This window comes from Rhinolophus hipposideros (genome assembly GCF_964194185.1).
Source record: "Rhinolophus hipposideros genome assembly, chromosome: 5".
Lineage (NCBI taxonomy): Eukaryota > Metazoa > Chordata > Mammalia > Chiroptera > Rhinolophidae > Rhinolophus > Rhinolophus hipposideros.
In genome coordinates this window covers 46,983,644-46,999,905 of record NC_138051.1, presented here as the reverse complement: position 1 = coordinate 46,999,905, position 16,262 = coordinate 46,983,644, and the positions used below count along the sequence as shown (strand labels likewise).

The 16,262-nt window shown below is 35.4% G+C and overlaps 1 protein-coding gene and 1 pseudogene across 16 annotated transcripts in view; one reads left to right on the top strand and one right to left on the bottom strand.

The window, feature by feature from the left end:
* ATOSA (atos homolog A) overlaps window positions 1-16,262 on the top strand; it is an 84,092-nt gene that overhangs the window by 21,034 nt on the left and 46,796 nt on the right. For 4 of the 15 annotated variants that reach the window (XR_013993277.1, XR_013993278.1, XM_081047287.1 and 1 more), the window contains exon 1: window positions 2,328-2,676. The exons of the other annotated variants lie outside the window; for them this stretch is intronic. Coding sequence is in view for 2 of the 4 variants with exons in the window: in XM_081047287.1 (XP_080903413.1) it covers window positions 2,640-2,676 (37 nt within the window). In the remaining 2 variants the exon portion in view is untranslated. Of the gene's footprint in view, window positions 1-2,327; window positions 2,677-16,262 lie in introns of those variants that run through there. 15 annotated transcript variants of the gene reach the window in all.
* On the bottom strand, window positions 15,603-16,169 carry LOC308497485 (large ribosomal subunit protein uL22-like; annotated as a pseudogene). Its single transcript has one exon. The product of its transcript is annotated as a large ribosomal subunit protein uL22-like (transcript).

The window sequence follows — 16,262 nt, the reverse complement described above, 5'->3', positions numbered from 1 at the left end:
CACTAAATAAATCTCTTCATTGGATTTTGCTTTTTTGAAGGTAGAAGCACATCTCTTGGAGTGCATTTTATTCACTTATGATTACGTTTCTGACTAAATTGAATATTTTTTTCTGTAAGTTCTCTTTGTATATGATGTTAACAAATAGTTTTAGGTTATAAATATAGGCTATCGTTAGGCTTTAACTAAAAAGTTTAAGGATTAAAACTGAAAGGAAATATCCCCAAACAATTTAGGGATTATATATTATCCTTTTTGGAAAGACATAGGAAGAGGTTAATTTTGAATTTTAAAGTTATTTATCCAAAAATTTTAAAAAATTTATTTCCTTTGACTTCCAATTGTATCACTTGAGTAAACAGACTTTTAGAGCTGATTTTCTTACTTAACAAGTGCAAATAATGATACTTGTTCTATTTACCTCCCATGGTTGATATCAAATAGTATATATAGGTAAAACTGGCATGGTGCTAGGTATGCAATAATGTAGACAAACATAGTACCTCCCTTTAAAGCACTTGCAGTGTGGTGGAAGAAATGTTATTAAACCAGTCATTTTGCAAATAATTATTTAACATTCTATGAGCTAAGTACTAAGAAGAAAGTACAGAGAGCCTGAGACTAGTCTTGGGTCAGGAAAACTGCCCTGGAGAAGAGAAATTTAAGCCGAGACATCAATCGCGAGGGGGTTGTGGAAGACCACTCCTAGTGGAAGAGGAATGGTATTTGCAAAGACTCTAAGTTTTGAAGATGTTTAAGGGTCCTTAGTAAGCAGAAGTCCAGTGTGGCTGACAGAGAGCACCCTTTATTTAGCCTTCACAGTAGCCCTGTGAATTAACTATTTTATAGATAAGAAAACTGAAGCTCAGAGTGATTCAGTAATTTTTCTAGGTAGGATCTTACTGTTTGTAAATGGCAGGTTCATGTTCTGAATCCAGGCTGGTTGGCCTAACTCCAAAATCCTTATTCTGTCTACTAGGCCATTCTACTGAGTCCCTTACCTCACAGGCTTACTGTGTTCCCAACCACATCTTCCTTCATGTTACTTCTCAGAGGGCTTAGCAGCTGTCCCTCTGGCTAATTGTGGAGCCAGCGATCAGATTCTTTCTTTACGTTACGGTAATAATGAGATTTAACTCTTACAGGTTTAGACTGTGTACTCTTATTTGTATATTGTAGAACTCCAGGGATCCTAAGAGCCTTTAGAGGGGTAGGAATCTTGTGGATTCTGGGGCTGATAGGAAACTGCAGTGTTGTTGGTGGCCTCTCATTTAAAAATAGCCTTGTGGTGCTCATGGGGTGCTTTAATAGAGCCAACATTTCCATCAGCCTCTGCTCCCTACCCCAAAGACACTCCACATAAACAAAGATCTGAGTAATAAACAGTGTGCTTCTGCTGCAGCCTCTGCCTACACCCACAGACCTCCCCTGTATAAAAATCCAAGACCACCACTAATAATGCATTTTATTGGAAAACTGCAAGTAAAAATGGTTCCATTGCTTGAAAAGTTTAAAAAACACTACCCTAGTTTATGTGATGTCCTGGAAAAGTATTTCCTAAATGAGGGTTTTTTCCTGATCCTTCATATCTGTTTATCTCCTACTGCCTGCATTGACTCCCCCAAACATCTTTGTAAGTTGGGGAGGGATTTTTGTTGTTGTTTTTAAAGTTTGTGGATAGTGCTAACTAGTGTATTGGAGCTCAGTAGTTGAAACCTGAAACAAATCTCCTATGCCTTTGTATCTTCAGGTAATTTTATGATAGAGAAAAGAAATGATTCCAGGCTAAATGTCATTGCTGTTTTATGTAAGAAGAGATTTTAATGCAAATACCTAGTTAAATCGTTTGTTGTTGTCAGTTTCTAAGTAGCTGAATATTTTTCCTTTTTAAATCTTTCTAATCAATCTGTTAACCTCAGTTTTTCTTGCCTTCTTAGAAGGCATTGCATAAATTTGTGGGGGGACTGTTTTAGGCCCTCACCCATTTTAATTAACTGTTTGTGCTTTTGTAGGAATTTGTGAAGTTTATTGTGAAGTAGTTCATAGTTCTACGTAGATGAATGTTGGTGCTTCATTCTAATTGTTGTAAAATGTATATTTCTGTGTTTTCAGGGGGTTTCATTTGACAGTACCTGATTTACTTGAAATGCGAAATAATAAATTGATTCTCTGCACCACCCTCTTTGTCCTCAGTTTTATATAAAACACTGACAAAAATGTTTGCCTTATGAATTTCTTTTTTTTTTTTTAAAGCACCGAGAGGCACACATGCTAGGGGCTCATGCTAGAATACTCTCATTATCGCTCTACTGTTCTTTACTTTCAAGTTGCCTAAACACAGCTGAGTTGGTGAGAGGAGCAAAGACAACAACAGAATAGTGCTGCCAAGTAGACAGGAAGCCGTAGTGGACCCAGCAAGCAGGGCGGCTGAGCACACTCCGTCCAATCAGCTGTGAGTGCTGTTGCTATGTGCGCTCTTACTCTGCTGCCTTTGTGAAAAACCTTACACGGAGGGAAGCGGAATCAGCACCCACCACTGAACATTTGTTTTAACCACTGCAGACATCTGGATCCCTCAGTTACTGACTGTATAGCAATTGACAGCCAGAAGGCAACTTCTTTTACACAAAGATTCCAGTATGGTTTTCAGTGGAAACAAAGGGCTTCACAGAGAAGGTGTGTAATGAAGTGTTTTTAATGGCTTTTTTTCCAATTTTCTGTAGCTGTTTACCAGTTGTGGTGTTTGCTTTGCATGGATTTTTAATAAATCGGTCTAGAAAAATGATCTCACTTTGAAAAACACTGAACTTAAGGAATTTTCTCTAGCTTCAGCTAGCCTGTTTTCTTTGAACAGCATTGCTTTAAAGATTATTAAAATTCTGATCTGAACAATGAGTAGGAAGAAAAGAAACCAAAATACAATGTGCTCACTTTAATGGGGAGGAAATAAGATAAAAATGAGAGTACTGGGAAGAAAATAGGTTAGTCAGAAGCACTAACTGTATTTGGAGGCAGGAGGTGTTTTTTTAAAATAAAAGCTGTTAAGGAGAATGTATTTAAAGTAAGTTATGTATTTTTAACTGAAATTTATTGTGTATGAATTTGACAAGAGATTGTCAGACTATAGCATAGTGAGAATTTTGACATAGTGTAAGGAATTGATGTGCTATCTTTCTATAAAGGATTTCTGAAGCTGCTGCCTCAAATTGTAGAATCTCTTAATTATTTGATCCGTTGACTAGTTCTGTGCAGTTCAGATAAAGGATAGTAGTATAATCCATCCGCAGAGTCAGTGGCATGTTCTATTAAATGTCCATATAGAAAATTGAAAAATAAAGGATTTTGAAGACAACATACCACAAATGGTTAAGGCCATATTTTAAAATTAAAGTAGGCCTCTTAACTGTAATATCTGACTTAGTTAATACTGCAATATAGTAGAATCTTATTAAATTAAACCTCCTTAATTCAATATTTATAATAATTGAACAGAATATGGGTTACAGTTTGTTTTTATGGGATTTAGAAAAACCAGTTTATCCAACTGATGATAGGAAAGTTTTAAAATATCTTAGATAAACAAAAGTTTTTTATACGTTCTCAAATACTGTGAAATTATAGTTTACATAGTTGATTTAGCTAATGATTCTTTTAAATTAATTAAAGCGGTACAGAAGGCTAATTAGCATATTGCCCATTTATGAGCAATTTTCTTTTGCTCATTCAGTTTTACCTGGTTATGTAAGTGGCTCCTTTTTAATTCAGTCAGGGATTTGTGTCTGATGAATAAAATTAGTGTTAATATAAATTCAAAGTTACTATTCAAACTTTATTTCTTATCTCTACAAATGGTATATTTTGGAATGGGATTGATTTTGATGTTCTTTTCAAGAAATTGCCTGTCATTAGGAAAGCTTAGCAATCAGTGCCAGCAATATTTGGTAAGTGAGGTGAAATATTTCTTTTCTTTGAAAAGAACTCAAAATATATCTCCTGCTATTACTGATCATTTGTAATGATACATATACGTATAATACTTATATTAAGTTAAAGAATTCAAATAGTAGATGCAAATTTACAAAATAAATTGTGCTTAAACATTAAAAACGTGTTACACATGAACCTATATGCTGATAAACTTTAAAAGACTGGAATTTCTCAGTTTTTCCAGTTTGTTAGGTGTAGCCCAAAACTTGAACTTCATTGGTATTACACAAATTATAGCAAAATGAAGAAAGCTATTATATTTTGGACTTGGGGGCCTCCACAATATAAAGCACTCATTTGCAGAAGATGAGCTATGAGGGAGGCAGAGATGGGAGGCAGAGTTATGTTGAGAGGACCCACGCTCATTAATTAACTGTATGCAGGGCAATCTAGTCATTTCCAGTTTTTGAGCTATCACTCTCATCAATTACTTTTTTATCAATTCCCTTTTTAAAATTATAGAACCACGAAAACTAAAGTTTCGCTTTAATTGGCTTGCTACTCTTTTCCCCTTGGTTTATTTTTTAAGAATTAATAGATTTACAAAAGTGGGCTGATTTCATTCATACAACTGCCAAAGATAAAGGAACGTGATATTGGCAGGAAAGTTGGGTCTATTGCTGTGTCACACAAAAGCTTTGCCATTGTGTTGCAGGAGGAATGATCTTGATGGAATCCCAGATTTTATTCCTGGGCTCAGCACTGAAAGATGTTTTTTCATACTGAAACATATGAAAGTTCTGGTTCAGTATCAAAACCGCAGGATAATAACTGATATTTATAATTTGGTCAAATATAGTAAAATTGCTAGACTATTTCAACTTTTTGAATTTATCTATTATTTGACAATATAATTTTGTATTGGTCTATGTCAAACCTTTAAATTGTCTATAGTTTTGTGTACTTACAAGTAGAAAAATACTTTAGTTCTCAAAAATAATGATTTTCTTTTTTGTCTTGGCCTCTTAATAAAGAACAGCAAGTAGAAAAGCTCATGTTTATCAGATACAGTGATTGCTATAACTGATTTTATTTTAAATAAAATAAATTATTTTGTTTATTTTGCAATCACCAGGCAGTATTATGTAAATAGTATCTTATTTACTGTTCTTAAAAAAATTCTGTAATTTAAAATCTCAGGTTGGGAAGGGGTACCAATCTGAGTTTTTATTTTTCTCTAGAAATCTGTGAAATCTTTTTAATCATTCCTACTTCAAGTATTATCCCTAATGTTTGATTCCTGTACATATGCTGTGTGACACAATGTTTCTTTGACTCTTCCTTGCAGAAATTCCATTTCTTGTTCATATTTTGAATCCGAAAATTATTTGATTATCAGAGTCAACTGGGCAGGGAAATTTAGTCTTGACAACTTTTTGTCAGGCATTTTCACGTGGCAACGGTGCTATTGCATAAACTAGGTTGTTTTTGCAAGAGTATAGTAAATCTTTTTTAATTATTTTCAGGTGTCACTGTATCTAAAATCAAAGACTTGACCAAGGTTTAAAAATATAGCTGTTTGCAGTATTGCTTGAATCTGATTATATAATCCTTTGTGATGAGGCCAAGTTACAAGTGGTAGCATGATGACTATTAATTGAGAAACTGGAAATATCTTCTTGTTCTTTACTTATCTCCTCAATTTTATTCATTCAAAGACTTCTGAATATCAAAGGATTTGAATTATAAGGTTTGTGATAAGCCCAGGGACATTAAAATGATAAATTACAGTAAGCAGTCAAGATAGGGAAGGACAAATAAGGTTCATATGTAATTGGGCCTCAGATTTTGCTGGGAGATTCTTGTCATCCATAATATGAAAGGGAAACTCTACCAATCAGTTCTCTGTGTCCCTGTTTTTTAACATTTGTTTGTTAAATTTGCCCATTAAAATTTAAATTGGTTTTTATTTTCTTAATATTTTGAGGTGTTTTTTGTTTTGTTTTGTTTTAGGTTCGAATTTGGGGTAGCTTGTCTTATCTATCTTGTATGATTTACTAGTATTTAACTGTATGATAGTGGGCATGGTTTCCCCTCTTTGAGTCTTAGTTTCCCCATCAATATAATGAGGCCTTAGGGTAATTGTGGAATTTAAATTGAAATAATGTATGAAAACTCCTTAGATTAGTGATCAGTGTTAAGACTCAATCATACCTGATACTTTCTTATAATAAACTTTTCTTTGAAATTATTATACTTTTTAAAGTTTGGAGAATTTTCAGTACAGTTTTTGGACTTCCCTCATGGGCTTTATATATGCAAGTGTGCTTTTAGGTTTCTCAGTTTTCTAAGGTTTGAGGCTTCATGATCTGGACAGTCATGGAAATACAGGGATTTGGGCCCATGAAAGGACACAGTTTGTAGGGAAATACATGACTAAATCTCTGAAGAAAGGCGATAGTCAGTAATGGTAAGGAAATCATGAGTGAAATGGGAAGATAAATAAAAAAGAGAAGGCAAAAAAAAAAAAAATGTGTGCTGTTTGATGTATTGTGATTTGGGGGGGGGGGTATGTGTGAGCACATATGAGTGCCCACAAATGCTGAGCTGACTGACTAGAGTTGCTAAGTCCTTTGAGGATTTGTTTACTGAGAAATAACTTGTTTCTGACTTTTCTTTTGAATTCCTCAGTAAGCATTGGGCTAAGGGTGACCTTGCATTTGCCACCCATATTAATGTCAAGGGACAAGCCAACTGCCTGGGAGCCAAAAATTAAATTTCTCATACATGATGAATGTAACTGTCTTGAAATACAAGAACTTCCAGAATAAAAATTTGGTGGTGTAGGGCTACATTTTGAAAACTCAAACTTCTAAGCCAAATGTTCAGAAAATGCTCTTTCACTTGTCATTTTAATAAGTACACAGAATTTCAACTGGCCACAGAATTTTCATTGCTTTGAGAAGTCATAATTTTATGTTATTTTGGGAGAGAGGTTTAATCTGGGCTCCCATCCTGGTTTTCCTATTTTCAAGTTCTAGGATTTTGTGATTCCTACATAAATTTATATTACTTAGCCCTCTAATTTGCTGAATATACAGTTTAATTTACTGAGAATGAGAACTAACAAATGTAAAGAAAAGACTATCTCTTCCAAGTATACTCCATTTTATCACTGCATCCAGTAGGGCTGCCCAAGTGGCTTCTGCATTGGGTCCATAGACTATTTTGCAACTACAAAAAGGGTAGAAGAACCTTTTTAGAGATAAGTATCCTGGTTTTACCTGATTGCATTGCATTGGTGTTTTTGTTTTGGGTAATGCATATTTACCTTAAGTAAAAAAATCCACACAGAAAAGAACAGATGTCACTACGAGTATGTTAGTGTTTCTCAGTGTAGTGTACTGACTCTTTTGAGACTCTGGGGAACTATCAACCCCTTGCTAGGGAGAAAAAAAATGTATCTAGTACATACACACATAATTTGTGAAAAATACCCAGAGGCCCATAAATTCTCTTAGGTTGAGAAATCTTGTTAATGAGAATAAACCGAGTCAGATAATAAACACTTTTTAAAAATCGAGGCTTAAAACGGACTGGCTAAGGACTTCAAGGGTATGTATCAACAGAAGTGTTAAGTAGTGAGCCCGAGAACCTGTTTTATAGCTTCTAGGGAGATAGTAAAATATTCCCACAGGTACTCCCTACATTACGATTCTTGCAGACAGGTTTGCCTTGGGCAGGGCCCCATATTCCTGCGTTGGCTCTGTATTCTGGATGGGCTTCTGATAGAGAACCAGGCCTGGAATGCAGTGTTCAGGTACCCAGGACCTACATGCCATCTCTGAGTTGTAGAATGAGATGACAGGAGGCCTAGAAGAACTCCTTGGGCCTCAGGCTATCACCTGGAATCTCTTCCAGAAATCACTCTGCGGTAGAGATGACAGGCCCACTGCAATGACGTCACTGAGTCCCATCTTGGAGAGAACCGAGCAGCACTGATCTTACTATGTGTGCTCAAGTTTCTCAACTTTTAATGAAAAACAACTCTATTCCATCCACTTTTTATTTTTGTAGGAGTTTTGGGTTTCACACATACACACACACACAGTGGAAAATATGAATGCTGAGAGTACTTAGAAGTAGGGATCACACATGTGGTAGCGGGAAGGAGATTGAAAGGACAGAGTGTATTTTTTGGGACCAGCCTATGTTGTAACCATATTCCCACGAGATAAAAATGTAAGACTAAATTAGGTAAAGCTTGAGGATAATTTTGGAAAGTTATGTGCCAGTTATCTGGGATTAGTAAAGCTGGAACAAAACAAAACAGCACTAGAATAGTGGATTGTAGTTATTTTAGCACAGGCTTGTCTTCCGAGTATATAGCTAAATCTACCATTTGTGGTTTTGAGAGAGGATTTTGTTTTCTTCTGTGACAGTGTTTTCTCAGCTTTTTGTCCCATGGTTCTTTCTGCATGGAGTGTGGAGTAATAAGACCATATATAATCAGGAATATTCCCACAAAGGACAGTAAAAAGGACAATATATTTCTTACTTGAGGATTTTTAGGCCCTAAAAGAGTGATGGATTAGGCCTATGGTTTATGCAGAACCCAGAACAATGAAATTAAATAGGGTTAGTGAGGTGTGAAAAAAGTGAATAAAATCTGTGTAGCTCTCAGTTTGTGCCTGTGAATTTATGATGGCATGGCTAAAAGCAAAGTCTGGCAGCCTGAACTTGAATGAGATAGAACAAATGGATATCAATAAATTTCCTCAGTAACACTGACTAGTTCTATTTCTTACATTTTAAATATCAAGTCCTCTGGGAGCCTTTTCTGATGTCCAAGACTGAGTTCCCATCTAAGCATTCCCATAATACCCTGATCTTCCCCTGTTATCATTTATCACATCACCATGAATTAGACTTCTCTGTGTCCTCTCCATAATATTGTCTTCAACTTGAAGGCAGCACAGCAGCTTGTTTTCCCATTGCTGTCTGGAGAAGAGCTGAACTTCAGGCAGTTTTAGCCTGCCTGCCTCCCTCCTTTCCTCCCTTCCTTCCCTCCTTTCCTTCCCTCCCTCCATCCCTCCCTCCCTCTTTCCTTCCTCCCTTCCTTCCTTCCTTCCTTCCTTCCTTCCTTCCTTCCTTCCTTCCTTCCTTCCTTCCTTCCTTCCTTCCTTCCTACATTCCTTCCTTTATTCAGTTACAGTTGACATTCAGTACTATTCCATATTAATTTCGGGTGTATAGCATAGTGGTTAGACATTTACATAATTTATTCAGTGATCCCCCCAATTAGACCTGGCGCTATACATAATTGTTGCGACATTATTGACTATACTCTCTATGTTGTATTTTATGTACCGTGACTATTTTGTAACTACCAATTTGCAATTCTTTTGTCTTTTTTTAGTTTCTGGTGTATGGAACAACGTAGTAATTAGTTACATAACTCACAGAGTGATCACCGCAACAAGTCTAACCCCACCCGACACTGTATATAGTTATTAGAACATTATTGACTGTATTCCTCATGCTGCACTACTTATCCCCGTGACTGTTTTTTTAAAATTATTGACATTCAGTATTATTTTAGATCAGTTTCAGGTGTACAGCGTAGTTGTTAGACTTTTATTTAACTTATGAAATGATCCCCCCAATATATCTACCACCTATTTGACACCATACAAAGTGTTTGCAATACTATTGATTATATTCCCCATACTGTACTTTACATCCCCGTGACTCACCTGTAACTCTCAATGAGTGTTTCTTAATCATTTCACCTTTGTCATCCAGCCCCTCAAACCCCCTCCCATCTAATGACCATCAGTTTGTTCTCTGTATTTATGGGTCTGTTTCTGTTTTGTGTGTTCATTTATTTTGTTCTTTAGATTCCACATATAAGTAAGATCATATGGTATTTGTCTTTGTCAGTCTGACTTATTTCACTTAGCATAATACCCTCTAGGTCCATATATGTTGTCACAAATGGTAATATTTCATTTTTTTATGGCCAGAGTAAATAGTCCATTGTATAAATGTACCACAATTTCTTTATCCAATTGTCTATTGATGAGCATTCCGGTTGTTTCCATATGTTGGCTATTGTGAATAGAACTGCAGTAAACATAGGGGTGCATATATTTTTTTCATATTAGTGTTTTGGATTTCTTTGGATAAATACCCAGGAGTGGAATTGATGGGTCATAAGATAGCTCTGTTTTTTATTTTTTGAGGAACCTCCATACTGTTTTCCATAGTATTTCTCCTCTTTGGAGAAATGTCTATTCAGGTCCTCTGCCCATTTCTTAATTGGGTTGTTTGGTTTTTTGGTGTTGAGCTGTATGAGGTTTTTTCTTTAAATATAAATTTTGGATATTAACCTCTTATCAGATGTATTGTTGGCGAATATCTACTCCCATTCAGTAGGATGTCTTTTTGTTTAGTTAATGGTTTCCTTTGCTGTGCAAAAACTTTTTAGTTTGATGTAGTCCCATTTGTTTATTTTTTCTTTTGTTTCACTTGCTTGAGAAGATATATCAGAAAAATATTAGTAAGGGTAATTACTGCCTATGTTTTCTTCTAGGAGTTTTATGGTTTTGGGTCTTACATTTAAGCCTTTAATCCATTTTGAGTTTATTCTTTAAGTATATAGATTAAGAAGATGGTTCACTTTCATTTTATTTTTTGCATGAACCTGTCCAAATTTCCCAGCACCATTTATCAAATAGACTCTCTTCACCCCAATGTATAATCTTGCTTCCTTTGTCATATATTAAGTGACCATGTAGGCATGGATTTATTTTGGGCTCTCTATTCTGTTCCATTGATCTGTGTGTCTGTTTTTATGGCAGTACCATGCTGTTTTGATTACTATGCCCTTGTAGTATAGTTTGATATCAGGTAAAATGATACCTCCAGCTTTGTTCTTCTTTCTCAAGATTGCCGTGGCTATTTGTCGTCTTTTGTGGTTCTGTATACATTTTAGGATTATTTGTTCTAGTTCTGTGAAAAATGCCATTGGTATTTTGATAAGGATTGTATTGAATTTGTAGATTGCTTTGGGTAGTATGGACATTTTAACAATGTGAATTCTTCCCATCTTTGAGCACAGTGTATGCTTTCATTTATTTGTATTTTTTTCAATTTCTTTCTTCAGTGTCTTATAGTTTTCCAAGTCCAGGTCTTTTACCTCCTTTGTTAAATTTATTCCTAGGTATTTTTTTTCGATGCAATTGTAAATGGGATTATCTTTTTAAATTCTCTTTCTTACAGTTCATTATTGGTGTATAAAAAGGCAACTGATTTCTGAATATTAATTTTATATCCTGCTACTTTACTATATTTATTCATCAGTTCTAATAGTATTCTGGTGGAATTTTTCAGGTGTTGTATATATAATATCATATCATCTGCAAATAATAACTGTTTTACTTCCTCCTTTCCAATTTGGATGCCTTTTATTTCTTGTTCATGTCCGATTTCTGTGGCTAGGACTTCGAATAGGGATGTTGAATAAAAATGGTGAAGGTGGGCAACCTTGCCTTGTTCCTGATCTTAAGGAGAATGCTTTTAGCTTTTCCCCATAGAGTATGATGTAGGCTGTGGGTTTGTCATATACAGCCTTTGTTATGTTGAGGTATATTCCCTCTATTCCCACTTTGCTGAGAGTTTTTATCATAAATGGAGGCTGGATTTTGTCAAATGCTTTTCCTGCATCTATTGTACGATCATATGATTTTTACCTTTGATTTTGTTGATGTGATGTGACGTTAATTGATTTGCAGATATTGAACCAACCTTTCATCCCAGGAATATCTCCCACTTGATTATGGTGTATGATCTTCCTAATGTATTGCCGAATTTAGCTTGCTAATATTTTGTTGAGGACTTTTGCATTTATGTTCATCAGGAATATCGGCCTATAATTATTTTCTTTTTTTTTAAACAATGTTTTTGTCTGGTTTTGGAATCAGGGTGGCCTTGTAAAATGAGCTTGGGAGCTTTCCCTCCCCTTAAATTTTTTGGAATAGTTTGGGAAGGACAGATGTTAATTCTTTGAATGTTTGGTAAAATTTACCTGTGAAGCCACCCAGTTCAGGAATTTTGTTTGTTGGGAGTTTTTTGATTACTGATTCAATTTTTTTGGTAGTAGAAACAGGAAATCTGTGCCGATCTTTAAAATTACTTAAAATTCAGTTCTCTTTCTATAGCTTATGTTGGCCTCAAGTCATCACATAAGCAGCCAGTAGGTTGCTATGATGAATTTTCTCTATAATCCCTTAAAAAACTGTTGAAGCCTAAAATTCCAATAATCAGTTTGGAAATTAGAACTCAGAAAGTGCTCTCTCTCTTTTTTATTTTTGACAACTTAAGTGATTTTTCCCTGGGCTAGAGATTTGGTGATTACCTAATGCAGTTTCATTATTTTAAGAACAAATATTTCCTTAAATGGGAACAAATTGTCCCATTTAAGAGAATTGTATTGATAAAGGACATTAAAAACAACTCACAAAACAATTTGATTGCGAAAGAGAGTTAACTAAACTCCTTTTGACTAAAGACCTACTTTAGGAAGCAAAGAAAGGTCCGGAAATTCTAATTAGGTTTATCGCATTGTTTTAGATGATACATTTGTAGAATTTTATTCCCAATTTTGATTTTTTTTTAAATTTGAAAAAAATAGAAAAACAATTGGCAAGTAAAATATTAAATCCAAGAGAAGAATAAAACAATAATTATCTGGAAAGGATAACAGCAAGATTTTATCACTATAAACAGAAATACGCTGAAATAGAAGAAAACAACATATGATGGAATATTGACCATTCATTATTTCAACAAGTGTTCAGGTACTTGTTCATGCCAAGCCCTGTGCTGGGCAACAAGATCAACTTGCTCATGGAGCTTAATGGGTTAGATAGAGGAGAGATGCAAATACTGACTTAATTTGAATTGTGCTAAGGTTTAGGAAGGAAAAAATGTAAGTTGCATTGAGCTCTTCTAAAAACTAAAAAGCCATGGAAGAGTGTAATGGGACCGGATGAGATGGAATAAGACCTATTGAAGAATTATGTGTTTAAGCTGAAATAGAGGTCATCTCTTTATTTCAAATTCCTTATTTTTTTAAATCTGTAAAACTTTAATCAAGTAGTAAAGTTTTAATTCCACGAAAGTAGAAATTCTGTAAAAAATGTAATTAAAAAATCCCCATGTACAAGAGCAACACACGAATCTAATTTTGAATGAACGTAATAGAAATATTCAGGACCATTATAAAGAAAATTTTAAAACACTTCCAAAAAATGTTTTAAAAGATTTGTATAAATGGTGAGATTTGAACCTTTGAGCTGCAGTTTTGAAAAAATTAGTTGAAATGATGTTTGGTTCACTAACTATAAAAATTAGTTGAAATGATGTTTGATTCACTAACTATAATTTTGGGGAATTATTGATAAATCAGTGAAGTATGTGAAGACCAGAAAAGCAGTAAGAGGGTTAAGAGAGTTGGAGTGCTCTCCTGATGCACAAAAGGATAAGTCACCTCCTTGCCACAAGGTTTTTCCATGGCGTGGCTGGCACGGTTGGAGAGAAGGATTAAAACAACTGAGAGTGCCATGAGGACTGCCAGGAGGGGAGTGGTGGAAATAGGAGGAATTCTAGTGATGCAGTGGAACACAGAGAGGGTGGATCATCGTGGGGTGGCTCGAGGAGAAAATGAGTAAATCAGTTTAGCCAGAGCTTTGGATGCATAAAGAAGAGTATTGAGAGATGAGGTGGAAAAGGACCCTATCTACCTGTTTTCACTGCTTCTCTCATGACTGTCCTTTATGGATCCAGTCCTCTGGGCAAACTGGGATTGGTTAGGGATCAGGTATGGGGAAGGTTGTTAATAGAAGCAGTCAGACTTCACCAATGATGGCTTACTGGGGACGAGAAAAAGGGAGGAGGGCTATAGATGATTCTAAGATTTTGAGTCACAGAAAGTGAAAATAGTTGTGGTTTGGGCAACTTTTATACTGTGATCAACACCCATTATTATTTTTAGTTTGTGGGAGACTAGATATACCACCACCAGTCTGCTTGGCCAAAGGGATACTAACAATAAATGGGACGGTATTATTTTACGACTCCAAAAATTGGTGCAAGATATTAGTTAAATTGGAAGAGGCCACTAGTTTCACACATCTTCATTTTACAAGTGAGTTTGCTAAGGGTCACAGAGTTTAATTGACCTTTCCCAAGGCCTTGAGGTTAGTTTATTATGAAAGCAGATTGGCACATTTATTTTCTAAACAGATGATTTCGAATAATACAACAATAAATAATTGCTTGATCATAATAACTATACTCAATTAAGTATAGTTGTGTTGTGTGAATTGGCTGACCTAAAATCAGTTTAATCTGGTTCTAGGAAATAGTCTATACTTGGCTGACTGAAGTTGATGATAATGGCCACAGAGTCATCTAATAAAACATTAATTAAAAGTAGTACATTAGCATTAAATCCCACTGCTTGATCATTATCTTTATGAAAGGAATACTGAGTTACCATTTTAAAGGGGAAATAGAGGAATATGAAACTGCCTTGGAGGAAAATAAATTAGAGAGAAAAAAATGTTGTTTCTGTTTTCACCCACGTTATATAGCAAGATGATATCATTACAATAGCCATTTACAATTAAACTGTAACTTTCCATTCGGAATAATTGATCTCCCCACATTTGTGCAAAGGTTAATGAATGAATCTACTTGAACAAATGGAGACACGGGTGACATTGTTTGCGTCCTTCAAGTGGTCGAGTTACTGCAGGAACCAGTTAATGTCAAGGTGCATATTTAGAGTTTCCAGAGGTTGGAACATGGACATCTTTGGGAGGCTCTTATTTGGTCTCTCACAAAATTGAGACAAATTAAAATGTGAGAACCGTTTGGTGTACGGTAGATACTTAATATTTTTCCCTCAGTCACTGTGTATACTCAAACTCTTAAAAAATATTCTGTTCTGTCTTAAAAAGCTTATATAAGATAGAGGCCTTAAAGTTTCATATTTAATTAGTCATTTTATGTTAGTTTTTATGTCAGAAGTCTTTTACAAAATACCTAGCAAAGTAAAAAGTTGGTAATCCTCCTCTAGCGTTTTTGTGTCTTATCTGTGATTTTAAAAGCTGTTCAAGGCACATGTACCTTGCATGTGTCTTTGAGTCCCACCTTCCCAGTTTTGAAAAATTTGATTTAAAAAATTATAGAAGTAGTACCTGGTGTTTGAAACAAAATTTAAACAAACAAACAAACAAACAAATGTATAAACAAATTGGGAAAACTGCCGATTCCCCCTCACCTTCTGCTGTGCTTACTTTTCAGGGATAAGCAGTGTCTGCAGTTTTGTGTATGTGTCTAGCTCCACCCTTTCCCCGAGCCTCATAAAACTGAAATGGAATTATTCTCTCTATATCATCCATAACTTGATCTTTTAAAGTTTTGATCATTCAATTTGTTTATTATAGGGATTTAATATGTAAATCATTTATATCAGAGGGTGTTTGGTTGTTACATACACATAACAAACCTGTATGCAACATGTGTAAACATCTAAATTCAGACATCAGACATGTATATCATAGGCTTGCTCAGCTATTTTTTAAAAATTTTTATTAGCATTTATTTCATGCTGAATTTACTCTCAGTTTTTGTTTCTTCAGTTTCTTCTGGGAGACCTATGTTTTCTTTACAACCTCCTCTTCTGGTTTAAGAACAATCTGCTCTCTCTCAGTAAGGATCCCATCAGTGTGGCAGGGAGAGCTCATCTATGGGTTAATTCACCCACCAGCTCTGTAAGTTCTGCGGCGCAGAATGCGCCGCATCTTGGGAGCTTTGTTCACCTGGCTCTGCTCAATGACCAGAGAGTCTACATCTAAACCCTGAAGTTCAGCATTATTCTCTGCATTTTAAGCATGTGCAGTAAAAATTCTGCACTCTTTTGGGGCCACCGACACTGCGTCCAATCCCACTGTTTGGCCTGGGCACACCTACCAACCACTGTTACGACGACGGAACGGTACACATTGCTTTTGGAACATGACATCCTTTAGATACTTGGTGGCCTTTCGGGTAGGCATACCCTTGATGGCCTGGGCAGTTTCACGAGTGTTCTTAAAATGAACACGTAGATTTGAACCTCTCAATTTACATGATTTTATGGGGTTCTCTGGGTCAAGTGAATAGCGAACCATTTTCAGAGGTCACCTCAGGCGCTTACAGTAAGCGATTCAGCCATTTTTCTAATAAAATACAAGATACCCAGATAAATGAGTTTCAGATAAAAG